This window comes from Suricata suricatta, chromosome 4 (assembly GCF_006229205.1).
Source record: "Suricata suricatta isolate VVHF042 chromosome 4, meerkat_22Aug2017_6uvM2_HiC, whole genome shotgun sequence".
Lineage (NCBI taxonomy): Eukaryota > Metazoa > Chordata > Mammalia > Carnivora > Herpestidae > Suricata > Suricata suricatta.
In genome coordinates this window covers 29,744,970-29,771,903 of record NC_043703.1, presented here as the reverse complement: position 1 = coordinate 29,771,903, position 26,934 = coordinate 29,744,970, and the positions used below count along the sequence as shown (strand labels likewise).

Below are 26,934 nucleotides of genomic sequence, written 5' to 3'. Positions count from 1 at the left end.
CTCGCTTGGTCTCCTTTTTATAAAGACACTCGTGATCACATTTAAATGCCCCCTACATAATCCAGAGTAACTCTCTGCTCAGATATAATTTAATCATATCTGAAAAATCTCTTTTATCATATAAAATAATATTTGCAGATTCCAGAGATTAGGATTTGGATATACTCGGGAGCCATTATTCAACATATCATAGTGTGTTATCTTTCTTTCCATATTTTAATTTGTCTTACTAAACATACATTTGTGTATGTTTTTAAATCTTTGTACCTCAATTACAAAACTTTCTGTTTTCTTTATTTATTATGTTTTTCATTCTTTCACTCTTTCCACTGAAAGTGAAGTACCTACTTTTCTCCAGACAAAGCAGTAAGAAGTGCAGAGAGATTGGCACAAATGTTGAAGTAATTGGACAGGAAATTTAAGATAACTATGACTAATATATGAAAAGCTCCAATAAAAACAAGTAGGCAATGTGTGAAAATAAATGGGTAAGGTGGGGAGAAAGAAACTATACAAAATACTTAAAAAGAAAGACTATAACTCAAAAACACTAGTGGAAATAAAGAATGTCTTTGATGGGCTCGTTAGTAGGCTGGAACACAGTAAGGAAAGAATCAATGAGCTTGCATATAGGTCAGCAGAAACTTCACAAAGTGAAATCAAAGAAAAATGAGAATTTAAAAAAATAGAGCAGAACATTCAAGGTCTGTGTAACAATATAAAAGATATGAGTACACCTAATTAAAATATCAGAAGGAAATGAGAGAAAAAATAAAGCAGAAGAAATATTTTAATTAATATTGTCCAAGAAATTTCCAACCTTAATGACGGACACCAAACCACAAATCCAGGAGACGCAAAGAACACTACACAGGATTTAAAAATATATATATCATCTTAAACCTATGCATATTCTTCAAACTGCAGAAAATTAGACACACACACACACACACACACACACACACACACACAAAATCTTGAAAGAGGCCAGTGGGGAGAAAACACCTTACTTCTAGAGACACAAGCATAAGAATGTGTACTTCTTGCTAGAAACCATGCAAGCAAGAAGAGAATAAAGTAAAATAGGTAAAGTATTAAAAAGAACCCCCAACCTAGAATTCTATATATAGCAAAACTATCTTTAAAAAGTAAAAGAGAGGGGCACCTAGGTGGCTCAGCTGGTTAAACGTCCGAGTTCAGCTCAGGTCATGATCTCATGGTTTGTGTGTTTGAGCCCTATGTCAGGCTCTGCGCTGTCAGCTCAGAGCCTGGAGCCTGCTTCAGATACTGTGTCTCCTTCTCTCTCTGCTCCTCACCTACTTGTATTCTGCCTCTTTCTGTCTCTCAAAAAATAAATAAATGTAAAAAAAAAAAGAAACCTTTAAAAAGTGAAAGAGAAATAAAGACTTTCTAAGATCTTTTTTTCAGACATATAAAAACATGGAATTTATCACCAGCAGAAGTGTTGGTGGAAGGCAAAGGATATGGCCAGAAAACTCAGTCTACATTAAGGAAGGAAGAAGGTCAGAGAAGGAATAAATGAAGGCATGAGGGTCAGTTTTAAGTGTCCACTTGGCTGAGCCACAGTCTTCATTTCCTCAATCAAGCACTAATCTAGGTGTTGCTAGGATGGTATTTTGTAGATTTGATTCGAGTCCATAATCAGTTTACTTTAAGTAAATGAGATTATCCTAGATAATCTGAGAGGGCTGATTCAGGCCATTCACTTCACATGTGGAAGGTCCACTACAGCTTTAGTAGCCCAAAAGTTCCAGCCTGCCTTTCCTAACAGCCTGCCTGTGCTAACATCCTGTCCTATGGACTCCTGACTTGCCCGGCCAGTATGAAATACATATATTATATATGTATGTACATGTATGTGCATATCCATCCCTGGAATTTTCATTTGAATGTCTTTGTGAGTGAAAGTGATTCCTTTTTCATATGTTCAATTCTTGTTTTACAAAGCTAGCTTTTCTTTGAAAATTGGTTCTTTGTGGGCAGAAAGGGGGGAAAGGAAGGAAGGAATGAGGGAGGCAGGAAGGAAAAAAGGAAGACAGGGATAAGGAACATTGAAACAGAAAAAGGATTTCTTATTTTAACATGTTTAATTCATTTTATTTATTTTATTCCTAAATTGGCTTTGAAATTTTGTCTAGACTTTAAAACTTTACTTCTACTTTTAATCTCTATAGTTTTTAAGTTTGGTTTAATCTCTATAGTTTTTAAGTTTAGACTTTAAAACTTTACTTCTACTTTTAATCTCTATAGTTTTTAAGTTTGGTTTAAGTTTTAATTTTTGAGAGAGAGAGAAAGAGAGAGAGAGAGAAAGAACACAACCAGGGTAGGGGCAGAAAGAGAGAGGGGCATGGAGGATCCAAAATGGGCTCTGTGTTGACAGTAGAGAGTCTGATGCGGGCTCAAACTGACAAACCTGAGATGCTGACCTGAACCAAAGTAGACACTTAAAGGACTAAGCCACTCTGCCTCCTCCTTAAAAAAAAAAAAAAAATTAATGTTTATTTAAATGACCATTCTTAGCCTTTTATCTACACACCCCCACCTCGAATTCCATTTGCATTTCCTCTTCCTTTACACAAACTTAATCTATTGAGTGTGTTTCCAAAGAAGCATGCTCTCACTGCAGAGGAAAAAGCCAGCAAACATAAGAGGTGGGGAAATTACCCTGCTGCCTGAATTATCTGCTGCATAATAACAATCACCCCAAAATGTAGTGGCTCAAACAAAAAGAGGCATTTCTTACCTCTCCTGATTTCTGTGGCTCAGGAATTCATACAAGGCACCCCAGGGCAGCTTGCCTCTCCTGCAATATGTCTGGGGCCTCAGCTGGAAGATTTATAGGCTGGCACCTGGAATCATCTAGAGGCTTGTTCACTCACAAGTCTGGCATTTGATTTGACCAGTCAGCTGAGGCCTGAGCTTGAGCTGGGGCAATTGGCCGGGATACATACACATGGTCTCACCATGTGGCCTGGGCTTTTGCACACCATGGTGGCTGAGTTCTAAAAGAGAGCAAGCTGAGGGAGAGAGACAAAAAGAGAGCAAGGTAGAAACATACTCCCTAATTATAACCTAGACTTGAAAGTCACGCAGCATCCCTTCTGCCACATTCCATTGGTCAAGGCGATGCAAACACTAGTCTAGTTATAATGCAGAAAGAATATTGTTTGTGTCACATTCTCTGAAGAGCATATGGAATGGGATATATATTGGTGAACCCATATTTAGAAAATAAAATTTTCTAGAGTGCCAGATGCATCTGAAACAATCCTTCGAGTTCTTCCTAAATGAAATGTCATGCCTTCCAAATTTGGCTACAAAACTAAGTAAATAAATGCAGGAACCAATGAATGAATGCATGAATGACTTCACCTCGTTAACTTAGAATGATTTGCAGCAGTACATTCCTCTGCCTTCCATTTGGTTCACTGAAGATCATTTCTCTCAGATATTGTCAACCACTCACACATTCTACAAATATTTGAGAGGACCTGTCATGTCTCAGTCACTGTGCTAGGGTCTGGAGAAATAATAACATTACAGGATCTCTGCCCTTAATAAGCTACAGTTTTGTGGGCAGTACAGAGAATACAACAGAAATTACGATCATATGTATTTTGTATGAGAACAATGGTAAGTACAGGGTTCTATGTTAGTATCTGGAAGACACTCATTACCTAGGCCTAGGAATTGGGAACAACTTCCCAAGGGAAGTGGTATCTGACCTAGAAGGAATGAATAAGTAGGAGTTAGCCAGGAAATATGTATCCATCATGTAGGAAGGAGGAGGGCAGAATTATTCAAAAATGAAGGAAGAGTATGTTCACAGTTCTGGAGGCAAGAGAAAGTATGTCTCGTGCATAAACAAATAAATAAATCGTTTATTGTGGCTAGAATGTTTGTTTTGAAGATAGTTATTGAGGTAGCTGGAAGCTAAATTGTTAAGAGCTACAACAGGAAATTTATTGTAAAGAAATTGGATGTACCCCTTCAATCAGACCTTTTAATCCCCAGCTGTTCTACCCAGGGCTTCAGATGTTCTATGCAAAGCAGTTGGGGCTACAGTCCCCAGTACCAAGGCTCCTTCAGGCTCTACTGTACCCTTAGAAACCACATAAGTAGATGTGCTAGGTATGCAGGTTTAGTATACCTAAACCTGTGCCTAGTGTATGTAGCCTGTTGCAATAAATATTTGTTGAATAAATAAATTTATTTTACCTTATCTCTGTCTTATGACTTCATACGTTGAAACTCCCTTCCCCAACCCCTGACTATTCCCTTTCGATGAGAACACCATTGGACAGTCTTGCTACCAGTTGGCTTCCACCTTAGATATTGCCTTTTGATTCATGTTCAGCTCCATAAACTGATCCTGAAAAAAAGACCTGCCCTCCTAGACTTCCCAGCCACTGCGCCAAGCAACAAGAGTCCTGCTCCTCCGAAAGTCCTGCCCAGCATTTAGAGGGAAGCACTTGAAAATCCATGGTCTCCAGCATCTTCAAAATTTATCAGAAGCCATGGCAATAGACCTGGAAGTTGGTTATGCCCAGGGGAAATAAAGCTCAGACAAATACCTTGATAGGAAACCAAGTATGGCTGAACCTCCTGATGTACATGCATGCAGGATGGCTCAACAGAAGGACGACAGCCATATTACTGGGTTTATCACATTGGCCTTGACCTACAAGACTCATCTATGGTTTGGTTCATTTATCTGTCCCCTATATCACTAGTATTATTGAAAATATTATGGAAACTCCAATAACTACCACCTACTTCTCTCTTTTCTGTTTCATTCATCAAACTGCCTGGAATTAGAGCATTTCATAACAGCAGGGAATTGCAACTTCAGAGTTTCTTTGGACAGCTTACACAAGTGATTTAATGATGGAAGCAAAGATCACCAACATATTGTCTGGTTAGATTTTAATGACCTGCGTTCTGGCCGTGAAAACTTGCAAAGGAAAAAAATTTAAGAAAATATTTATTTAGGTTAGGAATATGATAAATCACACTGTGGAAGTTAGGATCCTGATTTTTACCTGGGAAATTCTTTTCTGGCAGCAACGTAAACTAAGACTACTTGCTTTGAAGTGTTTTGAGTCTTTGGCTCTATATGTCTGGGTTTGACTATGGTCCCTCTTCATAAGTGACCTTACCTAACATACTCAAGTTGGATAAAACATTCATTAATAGTGCTTTGTATGACAGAATTTCAACATGTAAAGCACATAAGGATATTATTTTCCAAGATATATCAGGCATATATATATTTAGAAGTGAAGTCAAATATTAACAATGACTCAAAAACATGCCCTGCTCACATCACTGACTTGTTATGCTGATAAAATAGGATGGAAATCTATCCTGTTAAAAGAACAAATGCCAGGATGCCAGAAATAAAACCAATATTTATTTATTTATTTATTTATTTATTTATTTATTTATTTACCTTTCATGGGCTAAGAGGGAGACCCAAGAGCATATTTTTTGAGCCAAACACAGTAGCCCAAGGTGCCCTTTGCTGCACTCAAGGTTCTGATAGAAATCCTGGAATTTCCTAGCACCTAGTAAGTAGGTCAGTGCAAGAAAACACACAGGGTTGGAGACTGCAGCTTTGGGCTGGTTAAATACTTTCGTCTAAAGGTTTCTCTTCAGGTTCTAGTTCTCATTCAACTCTGATGTCAGAGTTTGACAAAAATATAAAATATTATTCATATGAAAGGAAATTCCTTCATAGTAGCAACTTTTCTCATCTTCCCCATTTGTAAATGTCCTAATGGTCCTCTCTTTTTTGTTGTTGTTTTTAGTGTAAAATGTGCATGCTGGATCCGTACATAAAGGAAAGCCTTCCCTTGATAGGCTTAGTTTTCTAACTGTATCTTAACAGGGTCACTGTTCCCAAAATTTGTCTCCACCTTTAGGAACTCAACTGGGTCTCAGAGAAATAATTGGGTCAGCAAAATTTATCCTTAGCATCCACCTTGCCCACTATACACACCTTCCCTCCTCCGGAGGAGCACCATTCCAGACATGGGGAAGTCAACCCCTCCACCAAACCTCTCGCAGCCTCTCAGTCACAACTCATTTGTCCTTGTTCATGTCTCCAAATCCCTGACTTGCCTTCAAGTAACAAAGGAAAGGGGAAAGGGTGGGTGACTGGGGTAGGGGGTAGAAAGTGTGCTGAATATGTTACCCTACGCTTTGTACATACTTGTATTTTATTGAGGCATTTTAGAGAAAGATTTGTTCCAAAGAAGTGATTAGAACAGTGGCAATTTTAGATGTGTCAGCGTATGTTACTGAGAGCAATGGTTGATGGTGGAGACACACTGTTTGAACAAGAGAGCATTTATGTACCTCACAAATCCTACCACAGGTCTCAAGAGAAGCCTCTTGATTGCAGAGGGTCATGTGTGACTTCTCCAATATTCCCAAACCTTGATAGGGCCTTTTCTCACTGCCGTCATACCATCCTGTGTATGTTCTGATCAGAGCACATGCCATATATATATTATATATGTTGGTCTTCCCCCAGGCCAAAGTAACTTAGCCAAGAGTAACAACCAGTAGATGCTGAAGATAGAATTTGAACCTCGGCTTCTGTGATATCAGAGCCCATGATCTTTTGATTTTCACTTTGTGTCTTCTTATCTGAAAATTCATACCCAAAAAAGTTGCTAAAAGAGTAGATGTTAAATGTTCTTACCACACACAAAAAAATATTGAAATTATATGAGGTGATGAATGATCTAACCATCACACTGTGCACCTTACTGTACATGTCATGTGTCAATTCATTTCAATAAAGTTGAAAAAAGTTCTAATTTTAAAAATCTCCTATACAGTCTTGATGTGCAGTAGGAAGAATGAATGTGGAAAGATTTCTAGATGAGAGGCAGCAGGTGGTGCAGGAAAGAATACTGAGCTCTCCCATTAATGTACATTAAGTCACTTTGCTTCCTTGGAGTCTCAGCTTCATTTCTGCCAAACGAAGAGATTGATGGGTCCTTTAATCAGAAATCCTAGTGTTGAGGGGCAGCTGGGTGGCCCAGTCCATTACTTGTTCCATTCTTGATTTCTGCTCAGGTAATGATGTCATGGCTCATGATTTCGAGCCCCACATCTGGCTCTGCGCTGATGGTCCAGAGCCTGCTTGGGATTCCTCTCTCTTCTCCTCTCTCTCTCTCTGTCCCTCCCCCACTAGTTCTCTCTCTCTCTCTCTCTCTCTCTCTCTCTCTCAAAAATAAATAAACTTAAAAAACAGAAAGTCTAGTGTTGAATAATTTGCTGCTGGCCCTGTAACTTTAAATCTGGCACATATATTGTTTTTTATGTTGGTTTTTTTTTTTTTCTCAAAAGGAACATCTTTCTTTGGAGGAGTCCAATCATGGAACTATAGAAAGAATGAAATATTCTACTTGCTCAACATATCAGTTTTTATAAAAATAGAAGAGACTCTGAAAACACTAAAGCTTAATAAAGTATTTTAAATGCCTAAGTGAAAATAATGTGTATGTGTTAAAACCCTGAAAGCTAAGAATGAACTTCCTCGAATAAGTGGCAGCCCCAGAAAAGGGTGATAGATTACACATTTGCTTGTTTGGATTTCCATTTAAATTCTATTCAGTGCTGTAAGACTTAGGACATCATGAAAATGTTGCAGCTCTTATGGAAGAAAAAAAGAAAAGAAATAACAGAGTTAATCCTAGGATTAAATGAAAAAAAATTGAAGGAAGATGAAAAATCTCAGAATTTAATGAAAACAGATATCTTCTAAGATGCTTTATACCCAAGGGTAGGTAGGTAAATGTAGGCTTAATAAGAAGAAAGATAAGTTTATAGTAGATTCACCACACTGCTGCCGCATACAACTAGACACCAGAGCTTCGCTCTATGGATTTAAATACAGAATTGCTTCATAGTCCTGCTAAGTGAATTCAAACCTATAATTGTGTAAGTTCCTATTATAAGCAAAGTTTTGCACTCTCAGATACATTCAGAAAAAATTGTTACACTCAGCTGTGGCTTGAAAACAATCAAAAGACATTCAATAGCATTTCTCAAGTTACAAGAAAATACTCAAGTATGGTTTATTCTAATTTAGACCAGCATCCAATTAAATCCAAATCTTGTACAGTTCTTCGTTTAAGCATTAAAACATGCTTTTTTAATGCTTATTTATTTATTTTGAGAGAGATGTAGGGGGCAGAGAGAGAGATAGAGAGTGCAAACTGGGTAGGTGCAGAGAAAGAGGGAAAGAGAGAGAATCCCAAGCAGGCTCCAAACTGTCAGCACAAAGCCCACCCTAGAACTTGCTCTCATGAACTGTGAGATCATGACCTGAGCAGAAATCAAGAGTCAGATGCTTAACTGACTGAGCCACTCAGGCACCCCAAAACTTACTTTTATTAAAAACTTCAAAAAACAGTATTTTGCATTTTCTTCAATATTCCTAGCTAGCTATGTGATCTGTACTGAATTTATCATTCAATATAGCACTACGATGTGGTCCCAGAGGCTTAATAAGGATTTAATTATCTGCACTTAATAAGTGCAGAGGGGAAAAAGGGGAAAAATTGCAGTGAAAATATCTCCATTCTGGACGTCTAGCTTTCTGATTTGTTTCAATATGCTACCTTGTAGCTAAAGTTTTATCTTTATCTCTACAGAGACCAGGCTGAAATAACAGGGCTTACTCACATCGACTGTGTTGCAATTCTTTCACAGACCATATCCTGTGTAAATGAAGAAGTTAGAGTATGTCCAGAGATGATACTACAGATAAACAGGCGAGCAGCATCCGATGGTTCCAGATGGGTTACTATGCCATGGAATAGTTTTTAAGATAATTTTAAAGGAAGAGAGGCTATAAAAAGGAGAGAGGAATGGATATTTTCAGCTGATGTTCAAGAAAGGAGAGTTAGTGTAGTCAAATATGACATATGTCTAATAAGTCACTGTCTTGCCAGAGTGACAAGTTACTTTAGAAGGTAACCCTGAATCTCTGAATTAGGCTAGAAAAACATTTGGCCAGCTTTTATCACATAAAAATTTTTGATCTTAAAAAATACAAGGAGAGAAACACTGATACCCCAGTGACCTTACATTCTCCCCTACTTTCTCTATTTCTGTGTATATTTCTCTTTTTTGCTATGATGCCCAACTGCTACACAAGGAAGGAAAGCCTCCTTTGTTCTGTTGAGTACTTTTATGAGTTTAGGGTATTCCAGTTTTTTGAGGATGAGAGGTTGAGGGAGAGGGATGAGAATAGCTTTGTAAAACACAGGGAAATGATTTTGCACTTCGTGGCTGATGTGAGAAGAAGAGAGGCAGAAAAATAGAGGACTATAGGAGTAAAAGCTCCAACAATTAACAGAAATCATGAGGAAACTTTTAGACTCTCAAATCCATAATTTTAGCAAATTCTTAGAAAATAATATTTGGTTTTGAGGTGCATGAGAAGCTGTATTTCATATCAAGCTTACACACCAGTAAATGCAATGGAGCATAGAGGGGTCTGAATATAGAGATTGAAATCACTAGCACTGAACAAGTTTGGTTGGAATTCATTATGGGAAAAGGTCATTGAGACTTTGGTCTTGAAGACATCTCTGAAGTCATTTAGCCCATTTCTCCAATTGCACCTGGACCCATTCAAACCACCACAAGCAAACAAAACATTCCTTTGACACTTTTCCTCACATGTGAAGAGTCCACTCTCTCCAGTACCAACATCTCCTAGTTTTCATGATTCAGGAAATATTTCCCAAAGATCTACATAGCTGAATGACTCCCTAGAGCTTACAGATTTACCTACCAGTTAATATCAGTAGAATTTGTCATATTTAATGAATTAATTCACTTTCCTAAGAAGTATTTTAATAATGTAGCTAGAAGATTAATAATAGACAGTATTGATAAAACTGTAGTAATACATTTTCCAGAAGGAATCAGCAATTATCTCAAGACTTTCAGATACCTCTTCTCTTAACCTAACATAGGATTTCAAATTTGGTTTCTCCTAGAGTGAAGAAATACTTTAGGAAAATGTACTGATGGAAAAGTAACTTGTCAGAGTTGTTTGTAGTTAACTGGGATAGAATCACTGTTGATTGAAATGGTCTGCCATACCCTACTAGACCAAAACAGCCAAGAGGCTAACACAAGTGATTTAGCACATCATTAAAATTTAGTGACACTCAGGGTTGGAAGTGGCTTTAACAAATGAGGAGACAAGGCCAGGATGGGTGATTAAAATATATTTTGAACAGCATTATTTATTTAATTATCACAGTTAGTTCATTCTTTTTTAATCTTTAATTTGTGTTTTCTCTGGTGAAGTAACAAAAATGAAGGTAGGTTTTAAAAAACAGACTAAGGTACTGAGTTAATTAATAAACTCAGCACATATGTTGAATAATGCAACATTTACCATAATAGAAATAGCCCACTTTTTTGTTTTAAATGCTTGGTTCTTAAAAAAAAAATGCTTGGTTCTTTTTAAATTAAAACGACACATGAGTGCGACTACAAAAAGAGTATAAGGGCACCGGGGTGGTTCAGTCAGTTAAGCATCTGACTCTTGACTTCACCTCAGGTCATATAAACCTAAGGTCGTGAATAGAGGCCCGCATTGGGCTGAGCATGGAGCCTGCTAAAGATTCGGTCCCTTTGCCCCTCTCTCCCACTTACTCTCTCTAAAATAAAACAATAAAATAAAATGAAATAAAATAAAAACATTACACAATTATGAGGCCATAAATTTTTCTTTCATTCACCAGAATGAAAGAGATAACAAAGTTTGGTTTTTGTGTACAAATAATATTCATAAAAATATAAATAATACGACATTGAAATAATGATCTATTTTAACCATAGCTAAAAAGAAACGTTTTTATCCTCATTTTTTCCCACACAATCTTGGGAAATGTCATACTCTAATTTTTATATCAGTCTTTTGTCTTCCTACAGATTTATGCAGACAACACACCACAGAATAAACACTTTTATTGCCTAAAAAGCCTTTGCAGCAACTTTCCATGGAGATGAGCTTGTTAATTTTGGTTGTAGTCAAAGCATTGATAAAAACCAAAACAATTTTGGAATGAGAAAGAGTTCAAGGTGAAAATAGAAAAAAAAAAATTTAACCTACTTTTCCAGTGTCTCCAAACAGGTAAATGCTGGTACAAGGCCCCATGTTTATCCTTCTGGGTTTGGTTTTTAGGTGTTAGTTCATCTTCCTGAGCCATTCACAGTGGAATCCTCCCAACTAAGTCTCCGGATTGAGAAGGACCTACAAGTGTTTCCAATGGAGTCAACGGAGCACCAGACACCAATAGAAGCCATAAGAAAACTTAGTACCATTTAATTTAATTCATTTAGAAAGTTATTCTTAGATTACAATAACATAACTTAATAGAAATAAATTTATTGATGACATAAAGTATTTGGTCTCAGACATCTTAAAATATTCAATTATCCTAGATTTTGTTGATGCTGATGCTGTTATCTTATCCTGAATTGTATATATTGGGTTGACCCATTTCCAGTTGATTGTGCTCTTCTGTCCTTGAAAATCCCTATTTGGAAGCTGGTAATTCTGTTTGTTTCTGAAGAATGTTTCTGTTTTTCCTTTTTGTTTGTTTTCATTAGATTGGATTATAGCTTTGTTCACATCTGTCCTTGATTTACTTTATAATCTTCACATTTTCTGGTTTGTTAGTGGCTTCATGTCTTTAAAATACAGTCTTTTATGTAAGCAACTATGAAGTAGCCACAAGAAGTCAAGAGGAAATTAAATACCAAACTGTCATTTGTTTTAATTTTGTAGGAGAAGGGGTTTACTTGCATATAAATAAATGTTCTCTCAGACTGACCCAGGCAGAGATTCATTGCTCTGTCCACAAGTGTGTCACTCATTGTCAAGGAAAGATTCAAACTCAAGATTTTTAATCTTGCCTTACTTCAGCAGATCATTTCTAATCAACAAGCATTTGAGAGGCAGAGTCAACATGGCAGAGAAGTAGGGGGACCCGAAGCTCCCTGTCCCTCAAACACAGCACGATTGAGGCCAGAGGACTTGGAATTCCAGAACTCTGAGCTACAAAGTGACAGAAACATCTCCAGGGGCTCACGGGGACTACTTGGTGGGCCATAGGTGCATGATTGAGAATTGGGAGCGATAAAACAGGCAGTGGAAGCTGGAGGGAAGGGATCCCCTTCTGTGAAGAGAAAGAGAGATGGTGGACATGAAGTATTGAACTTGGACAAGAGAAATACCACAGACCAGGGAATGGGGGGTGGGGGAAAGGAGAAAAAAACTATTTCTACCTCATTCTAGGGTTGTGGAGCGTTCTCCAGACTGGGGCCCGCTGCCCTGTGCTCACTCCTGGGGAGGAGGGGAGACAGCCCTGGGCTCAGTAGCCAGTTCAGAGGCGCAGTCGGAGAGAGCAATCCTCTCCTTTGAGTGCTGTGGGAAGAAGGCATATAGCCTCTCAGGACAAGAGATCCTGCAGGCACCCGCCAGCCAGGGGCCCTTTGTCAGCTGGCTAGGTGGAGTGGAACTTCCCCGGAACAGGGCTGCATAGAGCTGCACCCTTTAGGACATCTGGGTGGTGTGGGAGACTGTGGAGCAGGACAAAGTGATGCACTCACACTCCGTATGGCACTGTGAGGACGATCTAAACAAAGTGGTTTGGGACACCTGGTTGAGGGGTGGGGTGTAGACTGGAGTGTCACAGTATTTCTCCTCATCGCTACAAGGTGGGGCTTGAAGGCCCAGACAACAGTCCCACAGTGGAGGCGGGACCCACCTACACCAAACCACGCCCCTCTGCACCCAGTAACTGTGTATCTACAGGAGCAAGACTGACACTGACCGGACCAGACAGCCCCTCCTCTGGACCAGCTCAGCCACCGGCTCCAAGGCACCATCACATATCAGTCCAGCGATTCTGCACTGGACACAACAAATATATATATATATTTTCTTCTTCTTCTTCTTCTTCTTCTTCCTTTTCTTCTGCTTATTCCTTCCCTTCTCTATTCTGGTTATTTTGGTTGTTGGTTTGTTTAAGCAGGCATTTTTAATCTATTTTTTTTACACCTCTTCTGCATCTCCTTCTTTATTTTCTCTCTCTCTCTGGATTAAGCTATATAGTTTCTCTAATTCTCTGCTTGGTCAATTTTTTTTCTTTTCTCTCCATCATTTCTCTCTTTGTAGGGGATAAGTCTTCTTCCACTACTCCACCACCCTTCTTAAAATTTTTTCCAGGGTTACTTCAACAAATAAATCAAAGCACACCTGGTGGAAGGCCCAAACCACCACTATGAGTAGGGAGATAAAGCAGAGTCACAACAAAAAAGAGTACACAACACACTCCAAAAACACCTCCTAAGGGCCAGGCCTTAAAACACATAAGGGATAGAAAACTAACCAAAATGCAAAACAGAAAAACTCTCCACAAAATAAATTCCAGGAAGAAATGACAGCTAGGGAATTGCTCAAAACAGATATAAACAATATATCTGAGCAAGAATTAATAATAGCCATAAGATTAATATCTGGGCTTGAAAAAAGCACAGAAAAGGGCAGAGAATCTATTGCTGCAGAGATCAACAAACTAAGAAATAGTCACAACAAATTAAGAAATGCTGTAAATGAGGTGCAAAATAAACCAGATGTAGTGACATCAAGGATGGAGGAAGCAGAAGGGAGATTAAGTGAAATAGAAGATAAAATTATGGAAAACAATGAAACCAAGAAATGGAATGATAAGAAAATACTAGACATGAGAGGAGAATTAGAGAACTAAGCGATTCAATGAAACATAATAATATCCATATCATAAGAGTTCCAGAAGAAGAAGAGAGAAAGGAGTAGAAATTTATTTGAGCAAATTATAGCTGAGAACTTCCCTAATTTGGGGGAGGCAGACATCCAAATCCAGGAGGCACGAAGAACTACCTTCAGATGTAACAAGAATAGGTCTTCTCTACAGCATACCATAGTGAAACGGGCAAAATACAAAGATAAAGAGAATTCTGAAAGCAGCTAGGGACAAATGGGTCATAACCTACAAGGGTAGACACATAAGGGTGGTAGCAGACCTGTCCACTGAAATTTGTCAGGCCAGAAGGGAGGGGCAGGAAATAGTCAATGTGCTGACTATGAAAAATATGCAGCCAAGAATCCTTTATCCAGCAAAGCTATCACTGAGAATAGAAGGAGAGATAACGGCTTTCCCAAACAAACAAAAACTAAAGGAGCTCATGACCACTAAACCAGCCCTGCAAGACATCCTAGGGGGACTCTGTGAGTGGAGCACTCCAAAGACATCACCATAAGCATGAAACTGACAGATAACACAATGACACGAAATCCGTATCTTTCAATATAATCAACAAACATTTCCTGAATCCTAAAATACTAGGCACTAGAACACATGGTAGATGTATCATTTTTTAACCTTTTTTTTTTTTAGTTCATTTATTTTGAGAGAGAGAACAAGTAGAGGAGGGATAGGGAGAGTTGGAGAGAGAAAATCCCAAGCAGGCTCCCAGCAGAGCCTGATGCACTGCTCAAACTCGCAAACCATCAGATCATGACCTGAGCCAAAACAAAGAGTCAGACACTTAATCCCCTCAGCCACCCAGTTGCTCTGAAAGATGTATCATTTTCCTTAAAAAGTATATTCTCTAGTTAAGAAGATAAGACATCACGGAAAATGATGAGCACATAATACAAAATATAATGAAAAGGCTCAGGTCAGCATCAGAAGAATGATAAGTACAATCACTTTACCTTTCTATTCCATGGTTACATCTATTAATAAAGACATTTGCATTGTTCTGCCTTCCTACGGGGGTATATTGAGGAGCTGACCAAACCAGTGTGAAATACTCAGGCAAATTAAATTGGAATTATTTAATTTGCAAATTGATAGTGAAGAATCAATATTTTACTAAGTATCCTATTTTAAATGTGTCAGGTGCCAAAATTCCATATTGAATTTCTTCATTGTATAAAAATTAGGAAAATTGAAAATCATCCTAAGGGTTAAGGAGAAACACTTATATCCTGGTGTTTTCTGGGTGATGTCAATGCAACACGCATCCCAAAAGTACAGACCACTCTTGAATACTCTTAACACCAGACTCTGGTCTGGTCTGATGTAAGAGAAGGGTCTCTTACATCATTGAGGCTGTCTGCATAATCTTGGGAAATTTACTTCTCTTAGAAAAAGCTGACCCCATCTTCACATCCACAGGTGTACTTAATTAATCTGAAGGAAATGTCACTTCCTTTGTTAGTGATTGGTTCATTAGCAGGCTTGTGACTGAACTCGGAAGAAAAGTATAAAGATGCTTTCTTGGGAGCCTCTGGGAAAACTACCCCTGCCTAAGGGAGATGCTCGATGGAATAGCATCTCTTGTTCTGGATTTTTTCACGTCTGAAAACAGGTGTAGCATATTACTATCTACACAAGAAGCCACCACTAAGAATTGCAGATCGCAGATGGAAAGAATGTGGATCTCTGTAACATTATTGAGGTAAGGATGCAAGCAACCTTGAAGAGTGGTAACCAGTGTCCTATTCACTGCTGGTATTATAAGAAAGGAAACTTCATTAGTGTTTATGCCAGTTGGAGTCAGAATTTCTGTCACTTTCAGATGAAAGGACTCTAAATGATGTAACATACTTAATCACATTTATTTAGTGCTTATTATGAACAAGACCACATGATAAACACCGCATATATTATTTCCTTTTATATTCAAAACATTGTCATTTAGAGATGAGGAAATCAAGGCCCTGAAAATTAAGTGACTTGTCCAAAATTACACAGAGCCAGGTCTGAAGCCCACGCAGCATGTCTCATGTCTCCTGTGTACCCCCACCCCTTTAAAAACACAACCATTTTCCTCTAGAGTATTTTAATAACCTCCTATAAAAACCATGTAAAAAGACACTGTTCTTTAAGAATGCACTTGATGAACCACACATACAATAGGTAGAGTATTACACTCTTTTCTGATTTTTCATCCATTTCACTAGTATGACTAGTTAAAAGTTTGTTTAGAGACCCCACTTCTGTCAGAGTCTCATGAGCTTCCTCAGAAGATGAGAGAAATAATACAATTTAACTTTGTGGAGAAGCCAGAGGACAGTATAGTTTTTAATGAATAAGTTGTAGTTAATATTAACTCATGATTTTAAAACAGAATTATAAAACCTGTATTATAGCACAGAACATCTAGAGCCCCTAACCAGAAAGCAGAAGTCATATACCTGTTTGTTTAAAGATCATTGAAATGGTCAAGCAATATATGACTTTGTTACTCTTGAAGGGACTACTGACCTAACTCAATCATGTTGATGATCAAGTATTTGGTGGGGGTCAGGATTGGATTCCTAGGGCTTACATGGGAACAGTGGAGGCTATGAATACTCAGAGCCACAGGGACAACTGGTCCAAAGAGCACTGGGAAGAATGAAGTTCAAAGGTGGCAAGAGACAGAAGCCACGTGTCAAATCTAAGGGTGAAAGGTAAGAATCAACACAAGGGTGGAAAAGCCAGATGTTCTTGAAAGTCGAAATTCAAGCTAATTAGAACCAGCCCAACTAAACATTGATGTCCAGGAGAACTGTCTCTGCTACTTCTGGGTATTCATGCTTCCTTGGAGGAACCAGCAGGGGTAGGGGGTTTGGGAAGATGGAACATCAGGTGTAGGATGCTCGGGAAGATGAAAATGCCTTCAAAGGCTAAAATCAGGCAGAATGCCAAGGGTCTCAAAATTAAAATCAAGTTTTAAGCCCTTAAATGTGGATAACTATAAGGGCATGGAGCAAAGTATGTGTTGCTGTGGGGAAAATCTGAATGCAAAACTTTTCTCTTGGTGCAGCTAAGGATCTCTAGTGAGAAATAACACAAGAAGACACAAGTATTATGGTAATTATAAAGGTCAGCAAATTCTCAAGCACATTTGAGGATGTTAGAGTTCTAATAATGCTCAATCATTGAGAAAGAGTCGGGATCAAACCTCTTTTGCATAATCCTTCCACCAAAAGACATCAAGATTAACTGAAATTCTAGTCTGTACTCTAGGACAGCCATCTGGAAAATAATGTACAGAACTATTGCACAGCAAGTCAGCCCATCTGCAAAAGTGAAATTAACTGTAGTCTGCTGGAGATGATGTTATGGATTGAGGGCCATACCGATTGGTGCATTCCAATGACCGTCAATATCCAAACTTGAAATAATTTCAGAGATAGGAATAAACATTAAATATTTACCAGCCAGTGCTCCACTGGATCAATGAACTCATCTCCCTCCCTCAAGCACACACAATAATAAATGAATAGATTTGGACTTCCATGAGCAAGAATGGTTTTCCAAAACACTGGAAATCAATGATAGCTCTATGGTTACATGAATAGGTTAAGCAATAAATTGAGGCTACCGTCATTTTTTTAGAAACTACTATCATAACAAGGAGAGAACAACAAGGTAAAGGGAAATTTTCCTTGTATTTGCTTTATTTCTTTTGAATTTTTTAAATGAATTCTTACAGAAGTCCCAGGCTCTCTGTACTTTTTAAAACAACATATTGTTGTAAACTAACAATGTCTTTTAATACTAAATCAAGTTCCTGTCAATCTGTCCCTAATAATATTTTCAGTTCAGACTGTCAGTTCATGTCTATGCTAAAAGTATGACAACAAAACATCTTGATGAGAAAAGGGAGATGGAGTTGCAATAGTGTCATAGGAAGACAGATCTGTGTGTTTTCTTTTAATCTCTATTTTATTCTATTAAACCTCATGCTTTATAAGTTCTGCTGAGTCAGAAAAGGTCTCAAGTCATGGCTTATCATGGAAAATTCTGGTGTTAATGTTGTCTCTCAGAAATAATGGTATCGGGCTCTTAGCACAGATTCAACTAGTCTTATAAACTTATTTGAGGAAATGGTTAACAGGAAGATTGGGACTGAAATACTGCATCTGGTTAGCAGACCTAGTGAGGTCTTCTAGCTGCATAACAATAACACCTTCCAGGCCTGCATTCTCTTTGTCCCAAATCAAGTGGCTAAGAGACAAAAGCTGACGGAAGATTCCAGAGAACTTGCCATGGCACCATGAGCCAGAGGGTAATCATCCATGATGAGCGCATTCTTCCTAACCTGAACCAAAGAGTTGGTCCCATCAACTCCAAGGATGAGGCAACAATGGCAGATGATACCACAGGGACACATGGGTACAATCAGAAAATACGTCTCCTCTTTGAGAAGAGAATTGGCACAAACTGAAGGGAAATATAAATTCCCATTTATTACAAGCCAGGAGCCCTACAAAGTAGAAAGCCACTTCACGGGCCTAAAAATACTTTGTTTCTTCTGTTGCTATTTTGAATATTGCTTTTCCCTGTACGATTACATTCAGTAGGATTCAAAATATTAGATTAGCTCTTTTCTTGGTCATACAGCCTATTCTTTACCATTTTACATATTCTATGTATTTTCTTATATCCAAAATTTTAAAAAGTGCTTTAAAAGTTAAATGATATTCTTACAGAATTTATCTTTTTGTGAAAATTCCAAAGCCTGTAAAGCATGCTTATAAAATGATGTGAAAACACACATAGGTCAATAGCAGGAGTTATTTAGGTCAAAATGTCCCTTTTACTAATTACTTAAATTGTCAATAGGTAGATTCATTCGGTTTAGTTGTTCCCCCTCCTTTTTATTCTTTTCTTTGTTTCTCCAGTCTATGCAGATTCTGCAAACCGTCTGGGGAAAAGGCCCAGTCAGTGAATGTTTCCTGCGGCTTCTGTATCAAGCCAAACTAAATAATGTGGATACCACTATGCCACCTCTTATAAAAATGGTAATTTCCTTTAATAAACAGTCAACATTCATTTTTTGAGCCTCAAGGATGTGCTGCTACTACTACCCAGCGAGGAGAGGTGGAGACAAGCTCTAATCTGGCAGCCAATCAGGCGATCCCCAGGATTTTCCAATCTCGTGCTGTTCGCATGGGACACTTGTACACTTAAAAAAAAAAAAAAAAAAAGGAGGGGCGCCTGGGTGGCTCAGTCAGTTAAGCGTCCAGCTTCAGCTCAGGTCATGATCTCATGGTTTGTGGGTTCGAGCCCCGCATCGGGCTCTGTGCTGACAGCTAGCTCAGAGCCTGGAGCCTGTTTCAGATTCTGTGTCTCCCTCTCTCTGACCCTCCCCTGCTCATGCTGTCTCTCTCTGTGTCTCAAAAAAACAAACAAACAAAAAAACATAACAAACAAAAAAAAAAGGAGATGAAGAATGTTTCAGTTACCAAAATTCTGCTTGGTTGTAAGCATTGTATATTTTTGGAGAACAAAATGCTGCAAAAGAGTCCTAGGGGCGAGATTTGAGACACCAGAGGATAATCTCAAGTAAAAGGCTTTCATTAAAGAGCAGAGACCAGTTAAACGTGGTGGGAAGTTCCTAGGTCCTGTGATGGATGAGAAGCGAGCCCGGGTAGAAGCAGGAGAGAGCCGCGTGGCACTGTGTAATAGAGGGCAAAGGAACTTGAAGACCTCTGGGGAAATTCAAAAGAGCAAAGAGCATCCCAAGAAGGGGGAGTAAGGAAAAAGAAAGGAACAGCCACGGAGACTTGGTAGAGGCAAGGCCAAGAAAGAGTTCCAAGTAACATAAATTACCTAGTGTGATACTTTTTAAAAATGCTTTGCTACTAATGTAGGATTCCCACTCCTACTCAGTTCTGCCCCCACTCCCCTTCGCTACACCAGGTCTCCTCACTCGATGTCTTCAGTAAACACTACCCCCCAAAAAGACACCTACAGAAATCCTTGGTGTTTATTGGATTTCGTGACAAAACCATTGAACGTACAATATTCCAAATCGGGGTTGATGCAGCCTGCAACAGAATCAGGAAGTGACTGCGGGAAGAGCTGATGTGGGGGGGGGAGGGGTTCCATACACAGAATCCGCAAGCAGGGCAATCCAGGTTTCCTGGGGCCTAAAGTAACATTGAGGGGAGTGCCGTTTAAGAAAAAAATTCCACAGGGGCACCTGGGTGGCAGAGTCAGTTAAGTATCTGGCTCTTGATCTCAGCTCAGGTCTTGATCTCAGGGTTGTGAGCTCAAGCCCTGCATTGGACTCCACACTGGGCATGGAAACTTCTTAAAGCAAAAGAAAAAGAATGCCACAAAAACACAAAGTTAACTACAGCAGCTTGGAAGGAGACCATACAAATAAGGGTTAATAAAACTAAAGCTTCATTTGCTTCAAAGTAAACCTCTCTCTGCCTATAAATTGAACTGTGGGGACTTTTCCTAAAAGAAATACAATAGTGTTTGAGACTCTTCTTCATATAAGGCAAGAACCTCAGAACCCCGGATAGAGCAGAGAAGGGATGGAAGTATATAAAAATAAAGTTGTTTGTAAAGTCAATGTTTATCATTAATTATCTAAATCATTTCCTATATGCCCATCACTGACACATTCTTTTAATTAAATGCATGTCTGATATAGAAACCATCTCATTATGTAACTATAATCAGATAGGAGCAGTTTATGTCATTATATTTAAATACATGTTAATTCCCAGTGTCAAAGTAAGTATATATAGAATGTTGATTGCTCTGGTTTCCAGTTACTCTTATTAAGATTTGTGAATAATCTGCATGAATTATAGAACCTGTTATTATTATAATTACAGGTGTAAGATAAACAGAAAGTTTACTGTGCCTGCTTTGTAAAATTCTCCTGGCAATAAGGAATGCATGTCTAAGAAAGAAGAAAGAGGCATGTTCTCTGCCAGCAGGCATTGACCGCCCAGCTCTCCTAATCTGTGCCTTTCCTTCAGCTCAGTGCCTCGCCCACCAGAATTTTCCAATGAGAATCCCTAGAAAAGCATCAGAAGAAGAACATTAAAAGCAAGTCAAAGATGCATATTGTTAATCAGAATATTGTCTTTCTACCTGCATTCATGTTGACTTTGTGCTAGACGCTAAGACTCCAGGGACAGCAGGAAATAGAATTCCATTTGATGGTCCTGCGCGACACAGAACAGGTGATGCCGACCGAGTCTCCCTTCCTCCTTCTTGGCAATCACCTCAGCTTCTCCTTTAAAGGACCATACTCCTTCCTGTTCTGGTCCCACTGGACTCTCGCAAGGGCAGTAAAGGGACAGCATGTGACCAAGTCAGACCGATGGGATTCCCTTTTTTGGGAGGTTGCATCTCCTATAACAGCATGAAAAGCAGATGGAAGCCATTGAGGCTGAGTCTTTCCAAGGGCGCTGTCCGGAGAAGACACTGCAGTGAATTGCTAAGAGTCCCCTGGAGCAGTGCCAGCTCCCTCGTTCTGCAGGCTTGGGGACTCAGCAATTCCTTCGGATCCACAAGCTATCCAGAACCATTTCTGTAAAGTCTTTATATGATGCTTAAGTCAGAAAGAGCTGGTCTCCGTTGCTAGCGACCAATGTGCCCTAACATGGGGAGAGAGGTGTTGACTTCCACAAACGGGGCAGCTCATCACTAAGTTAATAGCGTCTCACTTTCTGATTTTCCAGTCATGTTCACTTCTCACCACAATGTCACTATAATCACATTTGAGGGAAATCTGAAAGCAATCTTAAAAGTAAAAATCCCTGCCCATCCTGAAAAATAAAACTTCATGAAAAATTTAAAAACATTAGTTCCTTTCATACTTTACCAAATCCACCGTACCATGTCTAAAAATAGAAGATGCACTATGAGAATTGTAGTGTCTTATATGGAAATTCCAAAATAAAATAGGTTTCCCCCCCCAAATGCTTATAAGGCTAAATGAATTTTGGGGTTTAAAAAATTATCTCTTGCGGTGCCAGGCTTCACTGAGACTTTTCTTTAAACCTTCTTTAAGGGGCTCCTTAACTAAGCTTCCAACTCTTAGTTTCAGTTCAGGTCATGATCTCACGATTCATGAGTTCGAGCCACACTGCTTGGGACTCTCTCTCTCCCTCTCTCTCTCTGCCCCTACCTGCTCATGCTCTCTCTCTCTCTCAAAAGTAAATAAACTTCAAAAAAAATGTTTAAACCCTATTTAGAACCTAATTTGTAGCCTTACCTTCACTCTTGGGGGACTTTAAAAATAGTTTTAAAATGGGTAACTAATTTTTAAAAATTTTGTCAAAAATATTTTTGGAAGATTTGTGTTTGTGTGTACATTTGGATAACTCAAGAGACTGAGTTTGACAAGTTGAAATTAGAAAGCCAGTTACCTCTCATAGTAGCCTAACTGCTTTATCTACTTAAACAACAGAACAAGTAGATAAAGTGAATTCTCCAAGTACAGCGTTATCCTACTGTTTTCACCACCAGCCTAAAAGGTTACGAGAAGATACTCGAATATGCACGGAGGAAGCGAACCCTCTCTGGAATCACTCAGAAGAGATCCCCAGTCACCTTTCTGTATCAGATCCCGTGGGAGGCAGGCCTTTTCTCTTAACACAGGACTTCCAGGCCACAGCGACACAGGTTTCTGCTCTAATGTCTTCATGTAAGTTTTCCAGAGTTGGGCCAAGTGTATTTCTAGACTTGTACCTGAAAACACTTATAAAACAGTGAAGTAAATTTATGTCCCTAGTAGCAGGAATGCTAAATTTTCATAACTTCTAATAGTAACACAATAACCTTTGACTTTCTCTATCTATGTTGTGGATCGTTCAAATGAGGACAAGCTGTGTTAGGAAGCAGTCTATCCGGGGGCACCTGGGTGGCTCAGGGGGTTCAGTGTCTGACTTTTCAGCTGAGGTCAGGATCTCACAGCTTGTGAGTTTGAGGCCCATGTCAGGCTTTGTGCTGACAGCAGGGAATGTGCTTGGGATTCTGCCTCTCCCTCTCTCTGCCCCTCACTCCCCTCTCCCCCCAAATAAATATTTTTTAAAAACTTAAAAAATAAAGAAAAAAAGACATATTTTTAAAAGGGGGTGCCTGGGTGGCTCAGTCGGCTGATGTCCCACCTCAGCTCAGGTCATGAACTCGCAGTTCGTAAGTTTAAGTCCTGCATCGGGCTCTATGCTGACAGCTCAGACCCTGGAGCCTGCTTCGGATTCTATGTCTCCCTTTCCCTCTGTTCCTCCCCTGATCGCACTGTCTCTCGGTCTCTCTCTCAAAAATAAATTAAGAATTTAAAAAAAATTTTAATTAAAAAAAAAAGAAGCCTCTCTGATCTTACCAACCATACTTCAAGCCAGGTGAGAGAGTGGAAAGCTTATAGTTTTGGTAACGCCAATAAACCTCTAGGTAACTTTTGCTGATACTAAGATTATGAAGATAATGTGTACTGCAGTGTTAAAGAGAAATGCAAATGATAAAAGTCCTGCTAACACCCATATTTTGGCTCCTTTTTAGAAATTAAAGTTGCAGTAGAATATTAATTGAGTTTCATTAAAACAGCAATGTGAATTAAGGGATAGGGACTCAACCACAGAAGAGGTGATTTTGTGGCTCATATCACAGAGATGATACACACAGCCATGTTTCCACATGCTCCAACTCTGGGAATGAATCTCAGGTTGTTTCTCCTCAGTTTTCCCCAGGTTAAGGTGTTTCCATGTCCTGCATTGCCCTGAGTGCCAGAGGCCCACATTTTTGCTTTTCTACTCTGTAGATAGGGTTGGGAGTGACACTGGAACTTGGGAGTGTTCTGGGTCACCTTGAGGAGGACATCCACTGAGGGGTTCAGACAGAGCTGAACAAGCATCACTTTTGCACATTATGTCAGCTCGTGATGGGGATGCCCACTGGATACCCACTAGAAAACCAACTGCTGTGACTCTGAGATGGGGAGGGGCCTCACTGACTGGGGCCCCCATGACCTCAGCAGTCACACAGCAGAAGCCCCCAGAGTCTTGGGCTCCTCCGCGCTCCTTCCAGTGGTCGCTCCTAGCCTGTTCTTCTCCTCGCATGCCCACTGACTGCCTTGAGGGTCACAATCCAGGCATACTCCCTGGCACAGGCCCCAACGCTGACCTCCCTAATCTACTCGGCCTACGCTCTCTGTTTTCTTCCATTAATTGTGTGTATGCTCACACATGTGTGTGTGTCACCCTGCTTCATTTCACCCCTAGAAAAACTCTGCGTTCCTATAAATGGCATCTTAGTGCACCCCACATAACCTGCCCTTCCCAGAAGGCGACAACAAAATCAGAATCTGATTCTTCAGGGTATATCCTAGGCTATCCAAGAGCACATAGGTGGGACTTAAATGCTGGTGAAGTGCTCATATTTTTCCCACTAGGGAATCACTCTTTGTTTTCTCAGGACGCTCTTTTTTCCCCCAGCATCCCTGACCTCACCCACACCACCCAACCCAGATTGCTCAGTCTTAGGAGTAGGCGTGGCTTCCTTGACAGTTGGGGAAGTGTCCAAGTTTCCACTGGGCTTGCTCAACAAGGGCAAGCAGCTGTTCTTATCTAAGCACAGAAGACAGGTTTGGGTAAAATATCAACTTGATCTCCTGTGTTCCCTCCCCTCCCCAGAGTTACCGAGTTTGTGAGGTGTGGTGTCACCTAGCGCAAGAGGTAGTTTCTGTTCCACTTTCTGGAACTTCTCTTGCTTCCCTCAATGAGATCTCCCAAGCCTGCTTTAATACCCCAATTCCTAACTTTAGAAGCACTTCCCTTGCCTCATCATGGAGCCAGTCTCCCGCTTCCCAGCAAAGACCCTCCTAATATACGCTCCAGGCTTCCATACTTCTCATCGAAGACAGCACGGCATTCCTTTCTCAAAAAGAGATTCAATACTTTCAGCACCTTGGGGTCTGAAGTTGGGGTCTTTCCAGGCCCAGCCCTTTCTGTGATTCGCTCTCAGTCATGAGCTTATGGCTGCCTCTGTTCCCAAATCCGCAGGGATTTCTGAGAATTTACTTCTTTGCCACACACCATTATTCTCAGAGGGACACAACTCTGGTTTCAAGCTGACTTGTTCCAATTCTCATCTAGGATTATATATATTAGTGTGCGAACCAGATGTGCTTCAAACAAGGACTCTTCAGAATTCCAGACAAGTGTCCCCATGGAAGGGATATGAATTTCAACAGTCACAAAAATGAGTGTGCAGAAGTAGAGATTTTTTCGATCTTCATAACTAAACACATCTCATACACATCTTTTTTTTTTTTTTCCTTGATGATGATACAAACATAATCATTCCAGGAATGTCTGGGTGGCTCAGTCAGTTAAGCGTCTGAGTTTAGCTCAGGTCATCTCACTGCTCATGGGTTCGAGCCCCGTGTTGGGCTCTGGGCTGGGTAGTTCAAAAGCCTGGAGCCTGCTGCAGATTCTGTCTCCATCTCTCTGCCCCTCCCCTGCTCATGCTCTCTCTCTCTCTCTCTCAAGTATAAAATAAAACATAAAACAATTTTAAAAAAATAATCATTCCAAAGGGATATTAAAGAATGTTAAAATAAAATGTTTCAGTTTATGTTGTGGCTGAAGCTTCAAACGAATGGAGGCCAATATGGCAATAGATGCCATTCCCACATCTCACTGCCTATGGTAGGAGGGTAGTGGGGAGAAAAAGACCCGTTTATGTGACCATTGGCCCCTAACCCACTAGTGAGGATACCTTTAGTCAAGTGAGAAGAACTTCAAGGGGACCATTGACAAGCTTTCCATGCACAGAAGGGATTAAAGAATTCAGTTAAATTGTGTTCTCCTCTCACTGCCTTCTTCGCATAACCACTCAGCATGGAGAGAGAGGGCTTATTCTTGCCACTTTAGGTGACCAGTAGGGCAGACCCCATAGGTTATCTGACTGTCCTCAGTGACATCCTCCCGTCACATCAGAACTGCCTCAAATAGACTTGCTTTAGTGATTAATGTGTGTCTAAATGTAACAACCAAAAACCCAAGTTTCATTCAGCATTAAAGCTTCCACCTCCCCTAGCTCAGGCCCGTAGTGAGTAGGAAGCCAGCAGTGGAAAAGAAGGCAGAAGGCAGATTCCTTCCTTTTCATTCTATGGCATCTCCACAAACATGCCCCATATACTGGCTATAGCTTCTAACCTCTCAGGGCGTGGGGCATGGAAAGCAAGAGGAGTTAAAGGCAGGAAAAAAATATTGCTCAACTGGCACTAATCTGGAATTGGTTTCCACAGAGATTGGCAGGTGTTTGAAACGAATTCTTCCTCCCGTGGGTGTTTCTTCACAGGCTCTTTGGCAGCATGGCTGATGCCTGTCCTACGTCTGTTTGCTCTCAGATCCATCCTTTACCCCACCTGCTCCGCATTTCAGCAGAGCTGGCTTCTCTGGGCTTGGCTAGTTGGAGGCCCTGAATGGGGAATAGAAAGTGGGAAGGGAGGAAAAAAACCCAAGCACTTCTTTTCATCTCATTTCGCCTCTAGTGGGCTCTCCAGCTCCTCAGTCTCCACTCTGATTCCAGCTTCCTTCCAGTGGTCCCAGTCCATAAGCTCCAGCCATACCACCTCTTCTTTGTCCTCCAACCTAAGGATGCAGTGGCTTCCTGCTCTTGCCAATCTCTGGATTACCTTGCCACAGCATGTCTGGTTCTCAGTTCTGTCATATGTATAAACAATTCCCTGCAGTAAATTTCCACCACTGTAAACACTTGAAGGTGCTTCTGTTTTCCTAGTTAGGCTCTAATGATGTGCTCCTTCACATATGCACACCTCTCCCCCATCATAGGGGTCTCACTTTCAGTCCCCTGACAAGGGTCTGTCCAGCCACTGGCAGCTTTTCCCTCAATTCCTAGCCATTGGGAAAACTGAGCATCTTTCAGTTGAGGACTGCTTTCCCAGCCAATGGCCATCGTGGATAGAAGGTAAGATAACCAACTGCATTTGTCGTAGATCAGGTCCTCACAGGAAAATGCACGTAGAAACTGTCAGTGGAAATCTAAT

The 26,934-nt window shown here is 40.0% G+C and overlaps 1 protein-coding gene across 1 annotated transcript in view; it reads right to left on the bottom strand.

Moving 5' to 3' along the window:
• Positions 1-11,323: 11,323 nt before the first annotated feature.
• Positions 11,324-26,934, bottom strand: part of LOC115290543 — an 82,600-nt gene continuing 66,989 nt past the window's right edge. Inside the window, exon 7 of the mRNA XM_029938450.1 lies at positions 11,324-12,245. Coding sequence (XP_029794310.1) covers positions 12,031-12,245 — 215 coding nt within the window. The 3' untranslated portion in view covers positions 11,324-12,030. The remainder of the gene's footprint in view (positions 12,246-26,934) is intronic.